Source organism: Biomphalaria glabrata, chromosome 1 (assembly GCF_947242115.1).
Source record: "Biomphalaria glabrata chromosome 1, xgBioGlab47.1, whole genome shotgun sequence".
Lineage (NCBI taxonomy): Eukaryota > Metazoa > Mollusca > Gastropoda > Planorbidae > Biomphalaria > Biomphalaria glabrata.
The window spans coordinates 62,388,849-62,414,451 of NC_074711.1; the positions used below are offsets into that span (position 1 = coordinate 62,388,849).

The 25,603-nt window shown below is 35.1% G+C and overlaps 1 protein-coding gene across 8 annotated transcripts in view; it reads left to right on the forward strand.

Moving 5' to 3' along the window:
• The window catches only part of LOC106075822 (polycystic kidney disease protein 1-like 1), a 183,267-nt gene that overhangs the window by 153,180 nt on the left and 4,484 nt on the right, over positions 1–25,603 (forward strand). For 6 of the 8 annotated variants that reach the window (XM_056006474.1, XM_056006510.1, XM_056006470.1 and 3 more), the window contains 30 exons: positions 6,379–6,621; positions 7,549–7,866; positions 11,609–11,734; positions 12,745–12,938; positions 14,226–14,329; positions 15,317–15,515; positions 15,836–15,919; positions 16,113–16,320; positions 16,923–17,032; positions 17,125–17,344; positions 17,639–17,812; positions 18,354–18,473; positions 18,630–18,818; positions 18,917–19,013; positions 19,724–19,840; positions 19,940–20,069; positions 20,216–20,300; positions 20,612–20,767; positions 20,913–21,031; positions 21,272–21,388; positions 21,879–22,217; positions 22,344–22,457; positions 22,593–22,713; positions 22,920–23,021; positions 23,386–23,526; positions 23,757–23,891; positions 24,010–24,234; positions 24,518–24,679; positions 24,830–24,991; positions 25,171–25,343. In XM_056006474.1, the coding sequence (XP_055862449.1) occupies positions 6,379–6,621; positions 7,549–7,866; positions 11,609–11,734; positions 12,745–12,938; positions 14,226–14,329; positions 15,317–15,515; positions 15,836–15,919; positions 16,113–16,320; positions 16,923–17,032; positions 17,125–17,344; positions 17,639–17,812; positions 18,354–18,473; positions 18,630–18,818; positions 18,917–19,013; positions 19,724–19,840; positions 19,940–20,069; positions 20,216–20,300; positions 20,612–20,767; positions 20,913–21,031; positions 21,272–21,388; positions 21,879–22,217; positions 22,344–22,457; positions 22,593–22,713; positions 22,920–23,021; positions 23,386–23,526; positions 23,757–23,891; positions 24,010–24,234; positions 24,518–24,679; positions 24,830–24,991; positions 25,171–25,343 (4,784 nt within the window). The remainder of the gene's footprint in view (positions 1–6,378; positions 6,622–7,548; positions 7,867–11,608; positions 11,735–12,744; positions 12,939–14,225; positions 14,330–15,316; positions 15,516–15,835; positions 15,920–16,112; positions 16,321–16,922; positions 17,033–17,124; positions 17,345–17,638; positions 17,813–18,353; positions 18,474–18,629; positions 18,819–18,916; positions 19,014–19,723; positions 19,841–19,939; positions 20,070–20,215; positions 20,301–20,611; positions 20,768–20,912; positions 21,032–21,271; positions 21,389–21,878; positions 22,218–22,343; positions 22,458–22,592; positions 22,714–22,919; positions 23,022–23,385; positions 23,527–23,756; positions 23,892–24,009; positions 24,235–24,517; positions 24,680–24,829; positions 24,992–25,170; positions 25,344–25,603) is intronic. The other 2 variants (XM_056006495.1, XM_056006484.1) reach the window with 2 other exon arrangements.

Consider the following 25,603-nt stretch of genomic DNA (forward strand, 5'->3'; position numbering starts at 1 on the left):
TGGATCAAACTTTGCCAGTAATTCTACTAGACCAGTAAATTCCCATTACTTGGCTCTTTAAGTCTTTCAATGGTCCCTCTGAAAGCCAAATTGCGCTTCGCTAGAAATCGTACAATCGCAACTAGTCCAACGTTTAGTTTCAGAATAAAGCATCTCCTGGTGAACTTTGTCAATGCCAGTTTTTTTTTTTTTACTTAGTCTTGCTCCAGCTTCACAGCAACTGGTCATGGTGTCTTTTTTTATGGTCTGCTAGCCTTGTGGTACAGTTTGCCACTGGTCAAATCCTTCATTTAAAAAGGAACTTTTTTGTTTTTCCAGTAGACGACAGTAGAAACAATAGATCTTGTCTGCTGACACAGAATATATCAGCCAAGGACGCAAAACACTTTCACCATTACCCAGGTTTGGACTTGCACTTAAAGTGAAATGTCTACCATCCTTATTTTTCGGAAAATTCTCAAATGTAATCTCAGTCAATACAAGATCTTTCCATTTTTTTCTAGACACATGGCATGATAATCCAGATTTCTCAATGAATCGACCACATTTAGTTCATTATCTATAACTATATGTTGATCAGTTATTACATTGTTGCCTTCATTTCATATGACATGTTGATCAGTTGTTAGTGTTACATATTTTCTTCTCTTACGACATTCACCACTGCAGTTTTTGCATTCTTCATAGAATCTGTTTCTCACTAGAAGTGATTTTTATGTTCTCATTTTCGGGTTTTGATCGTTTTAAAAACGTATTCTAGTTCTATTGGAACTTTCGTTTCGGTTAAAATTCGCACTATTGTTATATTTTTATTTAAATATGAAAACTGACAATGCTTTTTTTTTTTTATTCGCGTAAGATTTGTTTTTTCCATATAACAATTTCGTCTAATTTTCAGGAGATTTTAAAAATAATTTCCACTACTTTTTCGTATATTTTGCATCTTTATGCAATAACATATATACTTAGCGTGGGGCCTATGAAAGCGCGGGGCCCACTGCGGCCGCATAGGTTGCAGTGGCTTAAGACCGGCCCTGAATCCAGAGATAGTGTTGATCTGATCAGGCTATCCAGAGATAGTGTTGTTGAACTGATGATGAAGGGAAACATTTTGTAAAGGATTCATTTCTTTTGAAGTGGCTCGACTTATCTAAGCTTGGTAAGTAGCCTACCTCTTCGACTGTGTGACATAGCCTTGTTCAAAAGATGAAGATTCAAAACAGATACGGAATTTTTCGATTCAAATAGGATAACATCACTAACTGATAATATGAAGTGATATTCAATGGTGGGAGCGACCTAACGCTGTTTTACCTTGATCTTTGTGATAGAGTACATTCGCGAACACGTTCAAATGCATGGGAATATTGACAGGTTCCTTGCCGCTATCATGGTTTCACCTCAGTCAGTCCTAAATCGTTGATTTAATCAATAAGTATTGGATTGATTACGCCCCAACCACTGCACACCAATTACACACAATCAGTGAGGTGGACTTTAATTAGACTTGATATTTAACCATACAGATCTGTAATATAGTCCTCCCCTTGGACACCGTTGGTGGTGTGTCTGTATGTGAGGAAGGGGTCGAATGGCCATTCTCTGTCTCCTAACGTCCATATTATGGCCCTGTGCTACTAGTTAATCGATGGAAATTGTTGTTTACCACCTGAAAGTCGTCATCAATTATTCGTGTTAGGCTGATCAATACAATCCCACTCGACATGTTCGCCGGCTTGATAAGCAGGTACACTAGTTTAGAAACTTCGGAGAGATATGTGTGTGTCCTGACTGAAGATTTAGTCACTGAATGTTACATTGACATTTCTTACTTGATTTGTACTGGCATATCTTGTCGCCAATTAGATTTAAAAAAACAAACAACACTTTCTTAACAGGCAATGGTATCGAAGGATAACATCGGTGACTAAAATTGGAAAAGTTCCCATCAACTCTGACGTGGTGACACTGGGCCATTGAGTTTGTGCACTTCAGATGTTTTCTGGAATGACGTGCTCTTCTTTCCTTTTGAAATAGAACTAGAATCATTTTGTTTTTTCCAGTATTGCATTGATTTGTATTTTTTTGTTTTAAAAAAGAAACTTTGGTTATTGAATGACCTTAATGAACCGTGGAAGATGGATGTGTGCAGCTTGTTGGTGGCAGGCTGGACAGTGATTCATAGGTCTAGCTCAAACTTATTAGATTCTGGAACATCTTGTGTCTTACGTACGTTCTCTCCATCTCTCTCTCTCTCTCTCTCTCTCTCTCTCTCTCTCTCTCTCTCTCTCTCTTTCTCTCTCTCTCTCTCTATCTCTCTCATAAATACAAATACATAGTTATCTTTCATCCTTACTTTTGCTACTATCCATTACTAATTGTGTTTCAAAAAGTCCAAACGTGTAAACCTAAAATAGTAACAATGAAATATATGTAGACACTATGATGGTATAAATGTTCTTGTTCTTCAGCTCTGTGCTCTCTAGTTTTGGTTATCATTGGACATTAAAGCGCTAACAGCAGGGCTATTATTGCAATAGCAATACAATGGATTATAGGTTTTCGCAGACTGAATGAATACATTCCCATAGATTTTAGTCGGCACGCACAGCCATCGAGTAGTTTATGTTTCAGCGTAACACAATAGCTGATAATATTCCATTCTTTGATTTGATTGGGCTAAGTCTTTTGATTTTATTTCTAGATCTTCACATTCTAAAAGCTCAATGTATTTCTGAACGGGCAGACAAAGTTCATTCTGAATTGAAATAAAGTATTAGGCGAGCCCATTATTTGTTTTTATCCACGTTCATCTGTATCTCAAAAACCAAAATGACTTCAACATCGCCTTTCAATGTGAGTTGAAAGACTAATTGTGTTGTTCTTGTCAAGACTAACCATATGTTATTTCAATTAAGTCTGCATAGTGTAGGAATTTACATTGAAACCTTTTTCTTTTTTAAATGAGATAATGAAAAACTTTTTTTGGGGCTTATGACATTTCACAACTACTCCTACAAGTTTAAGTTATGTTTCATCCAAAATAATACATTAAAAAGAATGGATTTTTAAAGAAGGCATATTTTATATTTTACACATGGACAAGAACATCCATGAAAAAAGTAATATAGTACAGAGTTATATCTCATGCTTTATACGACTCTAGTATTGTTGGGATACAAGATTGTTACAAATAAGCTTAAATTTGTTCCTATGTGCTAGGATCAACAAAGAAACCCACTACTAACAAGAAAAACATAATAATAATAATAAAACCTTATACGAATTGTAATTGTATCAATTAGTTTGGATCAGTTAAGTAGTTAAATTTGTAATAGATCTAGACCAACAAGAAGTCTGTGCGATTAGAAATATTTTTACCAATTGTTTTTGTTTAGTGCTTTTTCGTGCTTTTAGCTTTCTCACTACTCTATGATTCTATCACTGGTTTGGACCAGTTAGGAAAAGGAGAGAGAAAGAAAGGGACATCTGGTGAATTTTTACCGTAGTCGCTTTTTAAAAGCGTTTACAAAATAAAAAAGGAGGGGGGGGGGGACGACCTGATAACGAACTCATGGCGTAAGCCGACATCCTAACCACTCTGCTAGTGAGGCGCCTATGAAAATAGAAGATCGTATAGTGATGTATTGTTTGTATAAAGCTACTTTGAAGCGGCAACTTTTAAAGTGGACTAATTCAGCTTGTAACACCACTTCAGTCAAGTACTATTTCTTTCCCTTGTTCGAGATACCAAACAAAATTATTAATGACCAATAGTTATTTAATTTAACTAATGGATGTTTAAAAAAATTGGTTCTTGTGTTGTCAGGTCAAAGAAAAAAGTGTGCAAAATTTCAGCTAGATCCGAGATTGGTTGTGGGAGAAATAACCAGACAAACAGAATGAGTTGATATATGCTTTGTAATAATGATCTCCTATTGTTATGTTGTTGGTGACTTATCAGAACGATTACAATGTGACTTTGTCTCTACTGTGATGTGTGTGTATGAATGTCACGCATGGACCAAACTTCCCACAATTATCTCTTTCGGATTTCTTTCTCTCACCTTTCTATCTCTTGGAATAGTATAAGGGATAGAAATATGGTCTCCTTGGGAAACGTTTGCTTTGACAATATTACAATATGAATGAGCTAGTTATATAGAATGCAATTTATAAATTATCTTTATTCTAATTTAATGATTCAATAGACTAAGTTGTCCCTTATTGATCACCCACCTTTTCTGGGCCTGGGTGAAGATGTGGTCACTAAATCCAATACATGTACACTGTATCCCACGTTTCTCCTACAGTGTGTGTGTGTATTTATCCCACTCGTCAAATTCATGAAAATAAAAATGGATCATAATCTCCAAGTATGTTTTTGTTTGATACTCATGTAACGGTGCTCAAAGTTCTAGTCATCGATTACAGTGGTCTCATGGTTGTCTTCAGGGCTCTTCGCTACACGACAATTAGAATTGGAAGCATTTTGTTTTGGCATCAACTAAAGAATAAAAGAAACTAGATTTAGTTCCAAATGTTTTTCTGCAACTGTGACAATTAAAATGAACATGGCCTTCTGTATATTTGACTAGTGTCTCACTCCTTTGGTAGCCTACAACTTTTGAAAGTAGGTTTCTTCACTACACATTTCAACAGCTCTACACATTCATACACTTTTTAAAATTCTCCCTCCACCAGCCTTCTCTTCCCGACTCTCATTCCCGCCCTCAATTTGTTATTTGATTTTGCACATCTGAATTACGCATTTTTTCGCTTAGATTCCTTTTTTTTTTACCGGGGGGGGGGGAGGTGACAAAGCTGATTGGAATAATGGAACTGACGTGTCTGAAAGACTATATAACACTATTTGAACTTGACTCTTCCATAAAGATCTCATTGACCAGCGCTGACATTGTTTTAGCCAAGTCTCACTTCATCCTTTGTCAATCAATAGTTCTATCTAGATTTTTTTTTGAAAGTGAACATTTCTAGCTGATATGACCTTTTATCAGTTTGCTTTCATTAGCCGTTGTAGTCCTGCCCCAATATATTATTTAGCAGTCGCTCTCTACCTAGAGTTGGAACCCTAAGTCATAACTTAATTCTACTATTGATTTTTCGTGCTCGCAGAAGCGTATTATTCTCTGCTTAACCGTATTATTTCCAAGTCCTATCAAGAATAATGATGTTGGTAGTGGCTGTTGTGTTGAAGGGAATGTCTAACAAGGTGCACAATACATTCTAGTTCAGACAACACATTCTAGTGCGCACAATAGAAATTCTTGCACACACACTGCACAGACATAAGTTTCTCCTCACCTTTAGCCTAGTGTTCAATCCTTTGGTTTTGAAGGTAGGCCTATAGCCAAGGGAACGAGTTTTGTGTTTTGTTGTTCAACGGCCCTTGTAAATAAGCGCCATTGTGTAGTGGCATTGTCTGTTAGGTTTCAAAAGTAAAACGCTAATAAAATATCACGATTTCCTTCCTTCTGTCTTCCATACGATTGAAATGGTTATAACGAAACTAATTGTGTGGCCTTAAGAAATAGTGCCCTTTACTTCATCAAGCTCTTAGTTTTGGTACATCGACATAGTTTAGGCCACCCCTTAGTCTGTTGGACCTTTGGGGCACCACACATGATCTGTCGACCATTTCTCCATTCCTCTCTGTCTTTCACCTTGACTAGAATCACTTTCAATGAAAGGATCGTCAATTCTTTGGTGTCCTCTCATTGCTTTCTTCTCTGCCTGTTCTTCTTTTCCCTGGTACTGTTCCCTTTAGGAAGGTCCGTTCGAGCCCTAAGGACTTCGTGATAGGGCATACCGTTTAAATTTCTGATTGTGGTCACCATGTCATTGTAGAGCCCAATTGCCTTTGGGATTCTGTTTCCGAATTTCCTTATTCGTAGTGATTTCGGTGGCCATTTCTTTTGAAAACGGCTACAAGGTGATTCTTTAAAAGCATGCACAATCATACCACTGAGTGTTAATTTAACTGCTAAGGTGTCATACGTTGTTTTTTTTTAGAATGGAGTCTTCATTGTCAATAAAATGTTTTCTAGAGTTTTAACATTGCATGAGTTTATCAGGGTTTCAATGACCTCTTATTAACCGAATATTCCAGTGTTTTGTTACATAATGGTTGCTACAACGCCACGTCTGTTTCTCGCAGAGTTTAAATTTTTTTTTTTTTTTTTTTTTTTTAAGATCTGGCTACAAAGTGTCCACTTTATGTTCTAGAAATGTTTGTTGAGGTGCAGGTTACAGTTTATTGAACACTAAGAAGATAGTGGCATGGTTCTTGTGTGTGCGTTCTTTGTATTCCGTGCGTTTGTTTTCTTCATCTTACAGACTTTAATGTTTACTCTTCAGTTGAATCCAGGAGGATTGCTGACGGTAACATCTCTATTGAAAAACTGCATTCTTCAAACGCAGTCCATCATTGCTGCCACCAATGTCAGCGGAAACACCAGGGGCCTGAATCCCCACATCCTGAAGCTTGCAGTCCGAGTTGTCTCCAATTTGCTGTCTGGCATCCCCATGAACAAAACAGCACCAAGTATACTGAACAGTATAATCGAAGACAGTCTGTTGGCAATCAATAAACTGATTGAGGTAACTAGTGTAGTAGTCTTAAATGTGTTGTCTCTTCCTTTACTTTAAGGGTGACCAATTTGGTGGTCTGGTTAAGTAGAAAATATGCATATGAGAGTGGGTTGAAAACCTTTTGAATCAAATTGACAGCATCTGTAAATCTCATAACATGGCATATTGTGTTTTCTCTACATTCATGGAGTTGGTCATCAAACCCAAACAGAGCAGGCTATACTTCATCTTCTTGACTACATTCTAAAATAATTGTTGTATCTCCTTCACTGGACAAAGGACCCTATAGTAGAAGTATTTTTTTCCATCATCTTCTACTCTACTACCCTCTCACTCACTCACTCTCTCTCTCTGTATCTCTATTCTTTCTCTTCTCTGTTTCTCTCTCTTGTACATAAAGTAAAGACGAATGTGAATAGAGTAGACAAACAGGGGAACATGTTTTCGTGTCAAAAACTATAGGCACCAGCGTTGTGTGTTCATTGATTCCTGGGTTTACTTCCCCTTGGTCTGGAAGCCACCCCATTGCTTTCACTTGGCACCAAATCCCCCAGTCCTTGGCTTGACAACAGACCTGTGGGCCATGCTCAGAGGCGGTGGTGGTGGTTGGCTGCTGCTCTTCCTGATTGATTGATGCGTGCCCGGTCTCTGCTTTATGTCTTTCTTGTCCCATTTTATTAGATTGTATCATCCCACATCACATTTGTGGGCAACTTAATAGGTTTTTATCCAGCAGGTCCCTAGATTTGATGACAGCTTCTTGAGAGCTTTACTTACATGACAGCAACTCCTATTTAAGTGTCAACACTTTCAAAAGTGTATGCTTTCTTTAGTACAAGTGATTACCAATATTCTGCTTTTTTTCTACATTTTAACTAATTTGAACATTCATTTTTTTTTCTGTTTTTTATTCCACTTTTTACATTTTCCTCACAGTTAGAGCTCCAGTACCATTCTTTAGGTGAGAGACCTCTAGTGGTTCAAGATGGTTTTCTGTTTTTGAATGCTTCACACTACAGTGTGGATGACCTTTGGCCTTTGGCTGTGGATGGTGTGTTGTTTCAGCTTCCTGTCAGCTTTGGAGACTACCTGCAAGGTCTGAGCAAAACAAATGTGACATTGATAGAGTTGGCTGGTGGAAGTGTGGATACCAGTTTGTCTTATGATTACCAGCACAATCAGCGATGCTTCCAATCCAGGGCAATGTCCTTCAGCAGCCTCTATGCAGGTGCTCTTATCAAGGACACTGAATTGGTAGGAAATGCTTTTTTTTTTAGTTAAAGTCTGTTGTTTTTCTAATGGTAGAAAATATGTGTTACTTTTGACTTGAACTTAGCTCAGTTATCTCATCAATTATCAAAGGGAATGAAACTGAAGCATATCTTCTTTTGTTTTTGAGGACAGTTTTATCTTTACCTCTAAGATAGCCCATGATGGGAACATTCTAACCTAGATTATTGCCAAGGATTAATGGGTCTTTGTTTCTATTTGATAGCTGGTTGTTCATTTTGCTAGCTACACAGCATCTTCCTAAAGCATTGAGTACTATAAAAAAATGGATGAAACCATTCATTTATCAATCACTTAGTATAAATTAGTAACCTGAAAGTGACCAGGCTAGTCTGACACAAGACATATATCAAGCTAACCCATTTGTCAATGTATAACACTCTGCCTCAACTTGATGTGTCATTCTCCTCTCTTCCTTTTATAACTTCAATGACTCTAGCAGTAAGATGGGTATTATTGAGTTCACAGTACTACACCAGTCAGTTGATTGGCTAATGGTCTTAGGATTAGTTTGGGAAAGAAGTTGGTGGTGTGGGGGGGGGAGGTGTGAGAGGAAATATAAAAACTAGTGCAGCACTGAGAATGTGATTTCTAAAATCAATACACAAGCATGAAGATACTAGGCCAACATGTGCAAGGTGGGTGTGCCTTAAGCCTTGACTCAGGCCTGGTTTTGTGTAAGGTGAGCAAAGTTTCAGGTGTATTCACTTTGCACTAAGTCAGCACAAAGCAACACTTGATTTATGTGACCATAAACTCTAGAGTTCATGACATGAGGAGAGAGGTGCACTAGTCTTGAAAATAGGACATTTATTTTGGCATTGTCAAAAAGTAGGAAATATATGCAGTTAGAGTTGAAAAGCTTGATAGATATTCTTCAAGTTTATGCACTACATGGTTATATCTGACAATTCTATAACACAGAACTGTAAGCAACACTTATACACTAAACATTGCACACATATTGCATAGCTATTTTTACACTGCCTAACATTTTTATTTTACTGCACACACACACACACACACACATATATATATATATATTACTCTACAAAACAATGTGCATTTAACTCACAGAATAACTAGTCTATATAGATTACATTTGACTAGGGTTGCGCCAGACAGTACTTTGTTATCATGACCACATAGTAAAATATGATACCTACATGTCTTGTAAATAGTTTGTGCTACTGACATTTTGCAAAACTTCTAAGTATCTTCTTTTATTCATATGATTATTTTTTTTTTACTTTTATTTACCTTATTGTTTTAAACTCTGTTATTCATTGATGAATTAATGTTGCACAGCATTTATTAGCAGATCATGAACTTATCTCTGTAACATATGAGGGTGTGTGTGTGTATGTATGAGGCCCACCAATTGTAAAGGGTGTGTGTGTGTATGTATGAGGCCACCAACTGTAAAGGGTGTGTGTGTGTATGTATGAGGCCCACCAATTGTAAAGGGTGTGTGTGTGTATGTATGAGGCCACCAACTGTAAAGGGTGTGTGTGTGTGTATGTATGAGGCCCACCAACTGTAAAGGGTGTGTATGTATGAGGCCACCAACTGTAAAGGGTGTGTGTGTGTATGTATGAGGCCACCAACTGTTAGGGTGTGTGTGGGTATGTATGAGGCCACCAATTGTAAAGGGTGTGTGTGTGTGTATGTATGAGGCCACCAACTGTAAAGGGTGTGTGTGTGTATGTATGAGGCCACCAACTGTAAAGGGTGTGTGTGTGTATGTATGAGGCCACCAACTGTAAAGGGTGTGTGTGTGTATGTATGAGGCCACCAATTGTAAAGGGTGTGTGTGTGTATGTATGTATGAGGCCACCAACTGTAAAGGGTGTGTGTATGTATGTATGAGGCCCACCAATTGTAAAGGGTGTGTGTGTGTATGTATGAGGCCCACCAATTGTAAAGGGTGTGTGTGTGTATGTATGAGGCCACCAACTGTAAAGGGTGTGTGTGTGTATGTATGAGGCCCACCAATTGTAAAGGGTGTGTGTGTGTGTATGTATGAGGCCCACCAACTGTAAAGGGTGTGTGTGTGTATGTATGAGGCCCACCAATTGTAAAGGGTGTGTGTGTGTATGTATGAGGCCCACCAATTGTAAAGGGTGTGTGTGTGTATGTATGTATGAGGCCCACCAACTGTAAAGGGTGTGTGTGTGTATGTATGAGGCCCACCAATTGTAAAGGGTGTGTGTGTGTGTATGTATGAGGCCCACCAACTGTAAAGGGTGTGTGTGTGTATGTATGAGGCCCACCAATTGTAAAGGGTGTGTGTGTGTATGTATGTATGAGGCCACCAACTGTAAAGGGTGTGTGTGTGTATGTATGAGGCCCACCAATTGTAAAGGGTGTGTGTGTGTATGTATGTATGAGGCCACCAACTGTAAAGGGTGTGTGTGTGTATGTATGAGGCCCACCAATTGTAAAGGGTGTGTGTGTGTATGTATGAGGCCACCAACTGTAAAGGGTGTGTGTGTGTATGTATGAGGCCACCAACTGTAAAACGTGTGTGTGGTGGAAGGGGGGAATAGTCAATGTAGAATATGTAAATGTATATTTAACTATGTAAAACTTTCAAAAGTAAAGTGCAGACTTGGTTGTATAGTGGGTGGATGTATGTGTTCTTGTATTTCAGACCATCAACTAGTCATCAGGCTTGTATTTTAAAGGACCACTTCTGGTTTAACTTTTTAATTGGTGATTAACTTTTAGTTCAACTACTTAATTTTTAGTTTAAACATATGGGGGTGGGGGGGGAAGATTAGACACCCCCCCACACCTCTGGACAGTTAGATACTACAGTACTTTTTACTATCCAGCCAACTATCTTTCTATAATATTGAGCCAGAGACAATTAGGCCAGATATGTCTGGAGCCAGAGCTACTATCTGGTGCAACCCTACATTTTACAGTACAAGATTGTTTCAACAACTAGAACACAAAATCATACAATTTCATTTAAAGTTATGATAGCTATTCACATCAATGACATTATTGTCTCACTAAATGTTAAAGACAAACCATGACATTTTAAAATATTCAAAGAATTTCAAGTTATTGCAGTTTGTTTTAAATATAGGCTATATATTTTTTTTGCAAATGATATTTTTTGGTAAACAATTTTCAGTAAAATTTTATTTTGTTACATTCAGATCATAGTATCTTATTGATGCTTCTGGTTGTAAAGAAAGTCTTTTTATCCTTGGAATACTTTCTAACCTATAAATCTGCTAAGTGTAGCTCAAGCTGAGTTGCTCTGGGTCTTATTATTTCTTGTTCCTTATAGGAGTTCTCTTTACCACTAGTGAAGCTGGAACATGATTTGAAAGGTGGAAAGGAGCCCATTAAAATGTTCAGTTAGAGGAAACTAAGAGCTCAAACATACTATTTCTATTGTATAAGGTTGAATGTTTATGAAACCAATACAATGGCTTAATAATTTTAGTAACCAATAATACTTTTTACTAAATTGTCAGTGATGTTGAATGCTATGTTCTTTCTTATTAGATCTCATGAGACATTTCAAAATTGCATATTTAAAAAAAATGCCCTGTTGTACCCACATCAGGACAAGATCATTTTACACTTAGTCACTTCTGATTGAAGAAACACTTGAAAGCATAATATAGTCAAATAGTGTAATACTTAGTTTATTAAACTCTTAACTAATGTTTACCTGTTTGATCAGATCCATTCAGATATTGTCTCCATTGAGATTTACACATGTTCTGGTAATAATCTTGTCCATGTACACCATTTGCCTGAAAATGACATGGTTCACATCACCATACCAAGGAAAGATGCACAAGCTCAGGTTTGACTTAAGCATTTTTCAAATACATGTATTTATTCTAACACTTAAAGCTAAGTAGCTGAACAATATAGGGGCTTGGTCAGGATCCAGGGTATTCCAGATTCTTATGCCCTCAAAGTGACACTGTGGAGGAAAGTCGAGCATAAAGATAAAATATTTTAATCTGGGTTAGGCCAATATTAGAATGTGTCCTCTGTTTGAGACCCCTGCAGAACTAGAACAGATGCAAAATAGAGAAGTGGGATTTATAACAAATACTCAAATTTGATTAGAGTAACATGATTAGCAAAATTACTAAATTTAGAGACATTTCAGGACAGAAGAAAAAAAAGTAAGTAGTTATAATACATAAAACACTGAACCATTATTTACAAATACAACAAAACGTAATAAAATACTTAGACACAAAAAAAAGGTAAATTTACTATTCCATATGCTAGGACAATTTCATACAAGTGCTCCTTCTTCCCTAATCCCATTAGAACATGGAATGGGTTGCCTGAATCAGCCAGGAAAACATGACTTAGCAGAGTTAAAGCAAGTGATTTCTTTGCATCACTTGATGGACACATGAAAGGTGTAGGACATAATTATCTTCTCTTCTGAAGAAACTTCAGTAATTTATATTGATAAGATCAGATAATATTAATAGGCTTAGAATAGAAGCATCATTGTTTGGGAATGAAATTAAGACTCTTGGGCCTTTTTGGGGTATTTCCAAGAGACCTTTAATGAGTTTGTTTGTTTTTTCTTTTGTAGGTGAAATCTGAAAAAAAAAAAAGGGTTTATATATAAGTAGCCTCCACAATTACAAAATAAAGCTTTTCTTTCATGTCATCCTGTTCCAACTATTACTTTTTTTTTTTTCATATATTTTGTTTTGTTATGTTTTCTGAACACATTCTGTTGACACTTTTTTATTTTCTTGATTAGTGTCTGTAGGATAGAGAGTTTCTATATATCTGTATGCATAAAGATATGACTTGACAAAACTAGCTATCATGTTTCAGAATGCATCTACCTTGAAGTACTACTTGGACAAAAGCATGGTGAACATTCATCAGATTAATGCCACTCCACCAAAAATCAATTATGACAAAACAGAAGAGGAGGAAACAGGATTCTCACCTCCTTATCTCCAACTTCACATACAGTTTGACCCTGTTATGAGTGGGCGTTTATTTCCTGTCATGGTTATTATCAGGTCAGAGTGCAACTAGAAAATGTGATTGTTTTATATAGTTTTTTATTGTTTTTTTAATAAGGTATAGAGTATTTATTTGTATAGTTTTCATTGTTTTAAGCTTATACTTCTATATAGCTCTGTGAAGTTATCGTTGTTGTTTTTTTTATTTAATTTATTTTTATTTTTTTTATTTTATTTTGTTAAGTATACTTAAAGTTGAAAATAGTCATTGAAAAGAGATTAAATAATGTAAGTAGGTATCTTGTATAACATTAAAATAAGTAAGATAGAAAATTGAAGCTAGTTGACTGAAAGAATTTTGCTGTCTCTGCACTCTATAAAATAGATCTTAAGGATTGCATGGAGAAAGTCTTGTGGCTCATAGTTCAATTCATCTAGTGTTTAATTTGTTGCCAGCCTTAGGGGATTGGTAATGTCAAGGTGATTCATTGTTGGCTAGTTCTTCTGATTAATAGTTGCTCCACTTACTCGTATCCCCTTAAGGGCATGTCCCTTTAATAGTCTCTTCACCATTTTTTTTTTTCAAACTGGGAGACAGGAAGAAAAATGATTTGGGACAATAAATTGTTTCAGGGCTCTCAGCAGTGTAGCATTCTGTTCCCTTTTTTTTTGGTCTTTTTTTTCATCCATTTAGTCTTGATAGCTCGCAAATAGTATGATTCCATTGTTGCTTTTCTTACATTCAAGAATGGTATCTATGTCGTTTCTTTTATGGTTTTGTAATTTGTTTAGTTGGAATAATGTCTGTTCTTGCAGACAATATTTCACTTATTGCAGTGTAGATCTTCAGCAGGTGTTGTAAATCAAGTCAATCCTGTTTTCATCTATAAAGTTTCTCATGTCATTTCTAGTTTGCTAAAGTCCAGGATGCACAGAGTTTGAATTTTTAAAATGGAAAAGTATCAGTAATATGCATGGTTTTAAACAATGTGTCTCTCACTCTTGGATGTCAACATGTTAAGCAAACAGCACAAGGAAACAACATGTTCAATGAAAAGTCTTTGAAAAAAGTTTGAGGTCTTAAAGAAGTGATGAGCACAAGTCTCTAGATGACTGCAATAAGATGTGAACATGAGCACAAGGTGGGTGTGCCTGAAATTTGGCTCAGGCCTAGCTAAGACGAAGGTGAGCAAAGTTTCAGGTGTATTCACTTTGGGCATTAACTACACAGATGGACAACTGGACACATTTTTTTGTGTGTGTAAAACTTTCAGTTTATATATTATTATAAATTATATATTAAAACGAAAATAAAATTCTCAAATCTAACTCATTTGTTTATAGTTCTCAAAAGCCTCCCTACAATCTGAAAACTCATGTATTCAAGAAGCAGTACGAGGGTAACACTTCTGATATCAAGATACCTATACCAAAAGGCTTTTATAAAGGTATTGGCTTTTAATGCCTTACTGGGTTTCTATGGACATTGGCAGTAAGATATATAAATATGTAAAACAACTTTTAATATCATTCTGAATAAGGACTGACCAAGTTTCCTTTCCTTTGAGCTTGGAAAAACCCTACAAGTATACAGAACAAACATTACCACTCTTAGGAAAAAAATAATTCAACACTTTTTTTTTAATATGCCTGAATCTCCTAAGTGAAAATGTCTCTTGAAAGGCGTTAATTTTTCATTTTCCAGAATCAAATATTCTATCACAAAAGACAACTTTTAATAATAATAAATTTGGCTGTTAAAGTTAATCTTTAGTTGGCAACAGTGAATTTAAAGTAGGACTCTTGCTTTTTTTCCCCCTCTACATTCCATATTACATTTCTTTCTGATTCTTTTTGATTAACTTATTTCCTTAAGGTCTCTTGTACGATCCCTACATTTGTTCATATAACTTCTCTCTCTTCCTACATTAGGTCTTGTAAATATGCCTAACCCACACTAGGCCTAAGATTGCATCTATCTGAAAAAACTTAAATTCAGGCAAATGTAAAAATAAATTCTTTTTACCAATGGCTTGTATCCCAAGACCAAGCAAACCAGGAAAACCCTATTCCTTCTCTGAAGCACATCAGTTGTGCAGATGTCTGCCAAAACAAAAAAGAGCCCGTTTAGGACTGTTTGTGGATATTTAGATGTTTTTTGGGGGGCTTTTTTCCGTTCATGCCGGATCAATGGACTCTGTCTGTAGGCATGCTTTAGGGGGGTCTGTTTTGCTTCCCTATTGGCCTAATTGTCTTCTCTAACCACTGTTTCCACCTGAGTGCTATGTTGAGCTGAGAAGCATTGGCCAGGTATTACTCTGATAAATAAACTTTATTTCATTTGCTCTATTTGTTGTCTGAATGTTTAAGTTGTAACATGTGAAGTTTGTTGTGAAGCAGTGAATTCTAACTTTAAGCCTCACTTTCCCCTGCAGGAAGTCAAAACTATTTTATCAGCTTGGTAGAAGCCTCCCTGAACTCAGGAAGGAGACACAGTGATGAAATCAAAGGTCGCTACTACACCTTGAATGTTTGGTGGGGATCATGTCTGTATTGGAACCATACACTTAATAAGTGGGGTAGCACTGGTTGCCAGGTCTTGCCAACTTCCAGCATTGATGCCCTTCATTGCAAGTATGTACCCATATATTTTTCTACATCAAGAGTTTTTTTTTTACATTGTGACCTATTTATGTCCAACGCAATCATACTTTGTGCATGATTACACACACAAACACATACATACAAACATACAATAAAATATACATAGGAAATAACATGAATGTCCTCTGCTATAACTTAGCCAAATATGTGTGAGGTAAACTCACTTGTTCTCCATTCAAATTTAAAATATACAATTTTGTCTCTTCTGAACCACTTCGTGTTCTGGCATTTCATTTTGTGTGTGTGTGTGTATGGTTTCAATTCTAACTTCTGTTGTTTTTTTTTTTCAGGTGCAGTCATTTAAGTACTTTTGGAGGTTACTTTGAACTGATACCTAATGAATTATTTTTTTCCTTTGTGGATGAATTTTTCAGGTAAGACATTAAAGTACAAAACATTGAATGAAATGAAACAAACCTCAATAAATGGGTCACCAAGATGGACAATTAAATAGACAAAAAGAATTAAAAATTAAATGTTGAAAGAATGTAAACAGATTTAAATGATTCGATTCATCTATTTTCAAAACCTATCAAATTCAACCATGTTTACTTTTCATTGTTGTAGTCTTCATGAGAATCCTGTGGTGGTCATACTTGTGTCTTTGATTCTTGTGGTCTATGGTTTACTCATGGTTGTGCTGAAGCAGGCTGACCTTCATGATATCAAAAAAGGCAACTGTGTCTACCTCCAGGACAACACATCCTCCCATCAACAGAAATATGAAATAATAATGGAGACTGGATTATGTCGATCTGCTGGGACCACATCCAGAGTAAGTCTTTGTCATCAGTACATAGAGATTGGTTTAACAATGTATACTCAGTCTTCCCCCCCCCCCTCCCCCCAAAAAAAACCCAAAGATTTACTGCTGCTTCTATTCAGTCTTTCCCATGGTATCTTTGTGAGAAGATGCAGCCATAAGATAGAGGTATTATATTCATCCAGTGAACTCCCATCGCTGACCAACTCATTGGGAGTGTCCTGGTGTCTTGCTTCTGAAAGCCTTATAGTTTGGGCTGGTTTCTGAATTTTATCTAAAACTCATCTTTAGATAGAAACAGTTGAAGACTAATCTAACCAAATATCCTTTTTTTTTCTGAAAATTTTAAATGAGTACAAATTTGTTTTCAATGCATTTAAAAAGAGTTGGACTTATGAAATGTTCCTGTTCTAGAAATGATCTTAAAAATATAATCTTCAATTTTTAGTTATTTTTTTTTTAGCAACATTTGAATTAAAAAACAATTTTTGAGTTTAGGTATTTTTTTCCTGAGAAAATCGATTTTGTTCATCTATGAGTTAAAATATTTATTATCTAGTGTAAAAAGTCTTTTTGTACAAATTTCTTATGAACTAGAAAATGTATTTGATCAGATTAGTATGATACTACATGGAGAAGAAGGGATGTCGGAGACCAGAGAGCTTATTAGTGAGGATAATCGTCCAATGTTTGAAAGAAACTCCAGGGATCGATTTATTATGACGTAAGTCTCATTTGAACTAATGCTTCATCATTTTCATGTCTTATACACATTTCCTTTACTGGGTATCTGAATTTTTAATTTTATTTTTCTAGATTGCCAAGTAGTCTTGGTAAAATATTTAAAATTCAGTTATGGCACAACAACACTGGCTCATCACCGGGATGGTTTCTACGCCAAGTCATTGTAAGAGATCTGACCGCTGGTCAAGCATTCTACTTCCTGTGCCAGAGATGGCTAGCAGTGGATAAAGAGGATGGGAAAGTTGAAAGAGAATTCACAGCTATAGATGGGAAAAATATCAGTTTTAGCTTGGTAAATTGAAACAGATATTTTCTGATGTTTCCAATTCATATTATCATGCTCACAAAAAAAGATCAAATCAATTATTTAACAGTTACTTTCTATGTCCATTTCTTTATTTTTGTATATCAAAGAACTAATGATGATCTAGTTAGTTAGTTTCTCATCGTGTACTTTTGCACTGCTTATAAAATGGTTAAGGACAATCAGCAAGTTCTTCCATTGTATTTTACAGATATCTTAGTAACTCTAATGAAGTCTCAAGTAGAGGTTTTAATATAAACACTCTGTGTTCTTGTTATGTAGATATTCTGGTGCAAAGGACTACAATACTTGAGTGACTTTCATATATGGATGTCTATATGGACCTGCCCAGCCCACAGTCGCTTCACTAGAGTTCAACGTCTGACTGTTTGTCTTACACTCAGTCTGTCTTACATGTGTTTGAATGCTTTGTGGTTTCATAGATCTCCTCCAAAAGTAAGTTATTTTTTTGTTTACTTTTATTGTTCAAATAATTAACTCTTTCAGTGCATATTATTTTGATTAATAAAATGGAGTTTTCCAGGCTGAACAAAAATTCACAGGGAGGTAGTGTTACTAGAACTAACCTTTTTTATTTTGTTCTATAAGCTAACATAAGTGATTTTATTTAAAGGAAAATAAAATGGCTACAAAGTGTCATAAATGAAATAAAATATTTAAATAAGTTGTCATTTAAAAAAAACAACGTCTTCGTCCCGCATCCAATTTATAACCAAAACAAAAGTACAATTACTCTCACATGTGGAAAATAGAAAATAAAGAGAGAAATTAAAAGTTTAACATTATAATGATAGTGAAACAAATATTGAGTACCAAGTTACTCACTGAGAGTAAGGCTTCATTCGCCAACGCTAGCGAAGTTACTAGATAGTAACACACTAAAAGAGTTAAAAATTTGTAAAAGCTTTTAAAATCTTTGTGTTTAAATGATGATATTTTTTTTATCCATTAAATATCTTGTTTGTAATCTGTTTAGATTCGTGGTGAATTTGGTTTACTAGATGTGTCATCTCATAATATTATTGTTGGAGCTGCTTGCTGTGCTATTATGCTGCCTCTCAATTTATTGCTCAGCTTTTTGTTTCGGAGAAGTAAGGTGAGTCACTGATCAGTTCCTCTAGCAGTAGTCTACTTTCTTTAGTGAAGATTTGATTTGTGCTGAAGTAATTATTCCTAGTTCTTGAAGTTTTCTGTATTCAATATTTAACTAGTGTGGACCGCACTACATACACAATTTACAACTATATTCTAGGTTCAGTACCCAGACTATGAGGAAGACAAAGTCTCAGTGAATGGAAAGTCTGTGTGTGACTTCTCCAATGATGTAGAAGATGAGATCCCACAAGCAGCTGTCACCTACTCCATCTTGGATCAGTCTGTACTCAACTGGCAAAACATTCAAGACTGGGCACAAAAGCAATGGTTAAAACGTCAACAGCCTGTGAGTAGTCCTTATGTGTTACCTTTCTAGTTGGAATATATATTAGTTCACCTATTCATGTGGCCTATGAATGCAAGACTCTGTTTTGTTCCCTACAGGTTCGATCTAGTCATAACAGTGTTAAGACAACACAAACAGCCAACCAGTTCTCTGGACAGTCAACAGCTCCAATAGTTCAACAAACTCTTTTAGCAGGTTGGTAAAAATGCAGATGTTCTACAGTGGTGGTCAGAATATTTTAATATTTGGCTGAAAACACAGCAATGTTCTCCCATTTACAGTATTAAAAAAATTAATAACTTCTAACAATGTTGTTTAAAAAAAACTTTCAAAAGTTAATGCCTCTTGTGGTATTTTGAGGCCATTCCTTGAGTTCCAGACAAGCTCCTAAATACTTCCTTCTACCTTGTCTGATTTTGTGTATTCAGTTTTATCAAAATAATGATGAGATAAATGGATCCTATTTTTTTGTTAAGTCAAATTGGAAATAAAAGCTGTTTTTAGAAATGAAATCATACAAACATTTGATCTAATAGGCTTATTTGTAGAATTAATGTATTTTTTCAATTAAATTTGAATGTTTAAAATGTGGAAAAACTAGCTGATGAAATCCGGAATGTACTGTGATTTTTAAATTTAATTTCACAAAAAACAACTTTCATATCATGTTTTGTTAATTTCCAAATATGTGGAGGATTGTTACCATAGAATTCATATACTTTCCTGATGGTAAATCAAACAATTGAGCCAACCATTTTTTTTCCAATAATAATGAATACTATAAAATTAAACTACTTTTGTGAGTTTCTATTACACAATCTTAATAATTAAAGTATTTTAGGGGATTTTTTGTGACAAATACTTCTTTTTTTTTCTCTACATTTTAAATTATACATCTATTACAGAAGAAAATGATCAAGCATCCAGTGGATTTGAAGATGCCACTAGCCAGGTAACTGCAGAGAGAAACCGTATCAAAGCTCTGTCAGATGCCAGCTCAGATGGCAGGAAATCAAAAAATGGTTAGTATTATTATTAGATAATTTATATTGTTAAACTAAAAACTAAACAAATAATAAGATTGACATGCTATAAAGAGTTTGTACCTTTGCATGTTGCAGTAGATCACTGTGACATTCTGACAGCCAGCAGAAGGTTCTTTCTCCCATTCTGGTGTAGATATGTTGCATGGGTCCTTTGTTTTCTCATATGTTGCGCTTGTGCCACGCTAACTATCTTGTATGGCTTTAGGTGAGTTTCTTTTAATTACAGTCATTAAGCTAATCATTAAATAATGGATTTTAACATGTTCAATTGTTTTGGTCATATTATTTTTGGACTCTGTATAAACTAGTACAAGCGACCTGTCAATAAACTAATGCTATAATACATTTCAGGTTTGGTCACACTAAAAGTGCTATGTGGATTCAGTCTGTCTACTTCAGTTTTATGATCTGTTTATTTATAGCACAACCATTCTTGGTAAGCATAGCCCAGGCTATAATTGTTGTTGCTTATTTTTTTTTGTAAAATAGTAGACGTAGTGCTAGAGTGGTGAAACTAATTTGAAATTCTAGAGATTATTTCAATTTCTTGGTTGTCAGCTTAATGAATAGCCATATAATTTGTTGGTCAAAAAGATTTGATTGGTTAGCTGACCACATAATATCTGTATTGGCCCCTGAAATATGATCTGTAACTGCTTTCTTTCTTGTCTTTAGTGTAAGCAGTTAACAACTAAGTTATCCATTTACTATATAGTAGTGTGAAGCTCCAATATTTTGTATTTTCAGATTTTGTTGATAGTGTTGTACACTGCTTCATGTCATCGTAACAACCCTTCTGTATTTGATCACTATGATGATGGCTTCTATGGAGAGAAATCCCTGTCTGACTGTTGGTCTAAGCAAGTGAATCACCTTCCAGAGCCTGACGAAGACTTGTTGAGAGTAAGTCCATTCAGCTCTGTACACAATTCTAGTTCTATCAAGGCAGAGTCTACAAATGTACACAATTCTAGTTCTATCAAGGCAGAGTCTACAAAAATATCTTTTTTTAAAATTGCATTAATTTGAACATTGTCTTTTTCTCCAGGGAGTAGCAGAAAGGTCAAGGTCTAGATATTTACGATTTGCTGGTCCACCTCAAGAAAAGAAACTCAGGTCGTCCAGAAAGAAATTAATTAAACAGAGACGAGCCATGACTTTGATTAGGTATTGTCGGCTTAAATACTTTGTAAAAGATTGACTCTAATACCTTGTAAAAAATTGACCTTTCAAAAGATTGATTTTAATACTTTGTTTAAGATGCTAGTGTATTACATTTAAAAGATTGATTTTAATACTTTGTTTAAGATGCTAGTGTATTACATTTAAAAGATTGATTTTAATACTTTGTTTAAGATGCTAGTGCATTACATTTTTATTTATTTTTACATCTTGTTGTTTTTTCAGAGGCTTGGGAACTTTTATCTTTATGGTTGTGCTACTGATGATTATAGCCTTTGGAAAAGATACTTCAGTTCCCTACCATATGAATAAATCACTGAAAAATATTTTGACCTCAGAGAAGTGAGTCTTATAAATATGTTATTTTCAGTCGTTAGCTTCACTTCTTAAAATCTAATAAACTTTCTACCAAAACTTTATGCAATCTTTGTCTGCAAACATTTTGTTTAATAAATAATTTTAAACTTTACAATTTATTATTCTTACATTATTGTTTTTTTTAGATTTAAATTTAGAATTCATATATTATTTGTTTCATTAAAAAAAGAAATGATAGTTCTGTAAGATTTCAAACTAAAAGTTTAATTTTATAAAAAAAAAGGAATAGCCTACTTATTTATTATAACAAAATTTCTATTACTGGAAGTCAGTGACCTTTCACATCATACTTTGCCCCAAGTCAGTTAAAGAAGAATTGAAATTATGAATTGTGTCTTATAAAAGCCATTAGTTTCTTTCACTTTCTTACTTTCAACAAACAATTTTAGTTTCAAAATAAAATATTTTTTTTTTAAAGAATATTAGTTTTTAAATTTTTGTTTTCTCTTTAAAGCAGTTCAAATAGTTCTTCTTTCTTGAGGCTGAAGTCTCAGCTGTCCTGGTACAAGTGGAGCCAAAATGTTTTACTGGAAAGTTTATACACTCATTTCTCTGTTGGAACTGAACCCCAGACAATGCTAGAGAAATGTGCTCATATTATTGGCCATGTGCAGCTGAGACAGAAGAAACTCTGTCCAAGAAACAAACAACTGGATGAAGAGGACTGCTCTCCTGTGTCCAGGCACATGGATCAGAAATTTGCTGAGAGTAACACAAGCAGTCAGACATGGAACCCTAAAATCTGGGGAGAGTTTGACATGTCAGGCCAAGTGATTCAGCTGAAACATTCAAGGTAACATTAGTTTAGCTTTCTTTATGTAAGAGTTCAACAAGTTGACATGGTTTTGTGGGATGTAAATAAACCAGTAGCTTGTATTGTTCAGTATATTTGAACTTTTGTTTTAATGTCACACAACAGAAAAGATGCACTGAGCCAGCTGCTAAAGTTGGAAAGTGACAACTGGATTGATCTGTATACACAAGCTGTAATGGTGGAAATGACTCTTTACAATGTTGTGACTAATTTATTCAGGTATTGTAAAGTTATATAATGTGACTAATGTGTACTTCTTTGATATTTTTGTCTTTTCTTAAATAGCACAGTTCATTGAATGCTTTAATAATGTTGATTATAATGAAATACATATTGGTGCTTTCATTGTTACAGTTCAGTTACTCTGCTTCTAGAAGTTGGTCCTGCTGGTAACATCTTGACATCAGCACACATTAGATCCACATATGTCTTCCGCTATATAACTTTATGGGACAATTGTATCTTAGGATGTGAGGTACTTATACTGCATACAAAATTTGAGCTAGTCTTTTCTATAAAAAAATGTCTCATTAAAATATAAAATTATTTTTGAAAGAAGATACATGTAATACATAATATATTCAAGTGAAGGTCCTTATTCCTTTTCAAGAAAAAAAATATTGCAACCTAGATTTAATGAACATACTAATACTAATTGAGTGACCAAATTTCTTCCCTTAGATGCTATACATTGTTGTCACTCTTTGGTTACTGTCTCAACAACTGAAACATCTGATCAAGATGAAGAAAGCTTATTTCTATCACTTCTGGAATTATATGGAGGTAAGTGGGCTCATTCAAAGAACAGTCATGTTGGAAGCAGACTGAATACTTGTAGTATAGTAACATTTGCTGGTACCATTTTCAAACTGGCTTTCTTACTATTACTTGATGTACTTTGTAACAGTAGTCAATGTTTGTAATAGATACTTAATGACACTTTCTAGAAAACAATGTTTCATCTGGTTGCCCACATCCAACTTGAGTAGACACACTTGAAACATCATCAAGTACAGTCTGGCCCACTAGTCCTCACTGAACAGGAGGAGGCTGTTTTAGACTTGGGCTTGTTGTAACTTGTAGGCCTTCACTTTTCTAAATTGAAGTTTTGCATTATTTAAATTTAAAATATCATTTTGTCTACCAGTTGCTGTTAAACACATCCTCCACTCTGTACATCCTGTTCTACATCTACCGGTTTGTTCTGGTCTCAGAGGCAGTGGAGATGATGAGAAGCAGTTTTTATGAGCAGTTTGTTAACTTACAGTTCCTGACACTTTGGGATGAGGTAATGGAAGACATACCTCCATTTAAATAGTGCTCTGTAGAAGACTCGTTCTTTTATCACATTCATTGTTATCATTACTTGACTTTTGAATGTACACTATTGAAACATCAATCTGTTTTTATTTCTTTGTTCTGTTCTATCCATTCAATTACATTTGATTTAGTTGTTAAAGATACAGTCTAGTTCTAGCTTCCAAAATTAATCATTCAATTGTAATTTATCTATTGTAGTGCATCCGTGGTTTAGTGGGGCTTGTACTCTTCTGTGTAGTATTGAAAGCCTTGCAAGTATTAAGATATCATCAGACTTTTTGGAGATTTCAGACGATTTATCGCAGAAGCAAAAATGAGTTACTACTGGCAGGGGTGAGATATAATTATATTTATTTAAGTGTGTTATATATTTATATTGTATTTTGTATTAAAAAAAATACTATTATATATTAGTATTATTTTAATTAAAAAAAACTTTTCATTGTTACAGAGCCTTTACTTTGGTTTCGTGATGTCTTTTGCTTCATTGAGTACTTGTGTGTTTGGTGCCACTGTCTACAGCTTCCGATCACTCTGGTCAAGTATTTATACTATCTCTGCTGTGTCTGTCCATGCACTGAACTGGCCTAATGTCCAACTGCTGGGAATAAATCATCACCTGGATCTAGTTTTGTTTTTTAGTTTCACTCTAATCCATGGATTTATTGTTACATATGTAAGTCCCTTGTTACATTCTGTGTCCTAGTCTGACTTTCAATAATTTTCTTTTTCTTTAAATGATCACCACCAAAACAATTGTAACATGTAAAACTCCTGCTAAGATGTTACTTTCCAAATCAATTGAAGCAACTTAATCTTATCCGATATTTTCTGACAAACAATTTCTTTTTAAACTTCAAGTATTTACTGTATGTTGTCAATGAGTTTGTCTCATTACGTTTCAATAAATTCAAACTGCTTGCATAAAGATCAAAACATGAAGTATTTTCCCTCATCAGGTGTTTGTAGTGCTAAGCCACAAGTTTCAGAAAACCAAAAAGTGCCACGTGTTAGCCATGCCTGCCTGTCAGCTCTTCTCATTCTACTGGGAACAATTGAAATGGTTTGGTAGCCAGCCACAGATAACACACACTGAACAAACAGATAATACACTGCCTCCAGTAAGTCAGATAATCACTTTCTTTTGGAAATAACGTATATAGAAATGTTTGTTACAAGCTTTATGTCTGGGGGTTGGGGGAGTGTTCATTTAATGAAATTAACTTGTAACTAAAGACAATCATGAATGAATGAATATTTGAACATCTTAGGAGTTCACAATGGCAGAAATATTGTACCTTGTGGAGGAATTACTATTCCGAATGAATGCTTTGCTTGGAACATCTGGATTACCTGATAAAAGAAGCAGCTTCACAGACTCAGATTCAGATCATAATGCTGGCGATGATGGTATTTCAACAGGAGCATCTGATGTAAGTTACGATGCTGCTTTAAAATTGATGTCAACAAATAAAATGTAGCTTTTAGTTTTCTTAAAAAATGTCATTGAGCCAATCTTAAAACAATTTTTTAAATTTTACTTTACTGTGTACTATAAATAAATATAAGTATATCTCAGCCCAGTTAATAAATGATTTGACCTGTGCCTCAGGACCAGAACGTTCCAGTTACACCCAATATCTTACAAGAAGAGAACAGACTGGAACACAGAGTGCAAAAGATAGAAGATAAGCTCTGTTCCAATGAGCCTTATTTGGCTCAGTTATTAAAGTTGGACAGCATTGGGACTGATATACTATCTGAGGAAAAAGAACAAGAGTTAAGGTAAACATTCTTTAAGATAAATCCTTTGGTATGTTCTGTGTTATGGAGAGTAAAGTGCGAAGCTCGATTGCATTAAGCCCGCTGGCAGCAATTTTCACATTTGGATTTTTATAGCACTGTAACGGTCTGACCTATGAAAAAATGATGATATCTCCTCCTTTTGTCTATAAAATTAATGTATCACTAGGCTTAGTTAAAATTAAATATGAGGTCAAAGAGGGGTAGGGTGGGTATCACCAAGCGTATTTTCCCTCGATCGG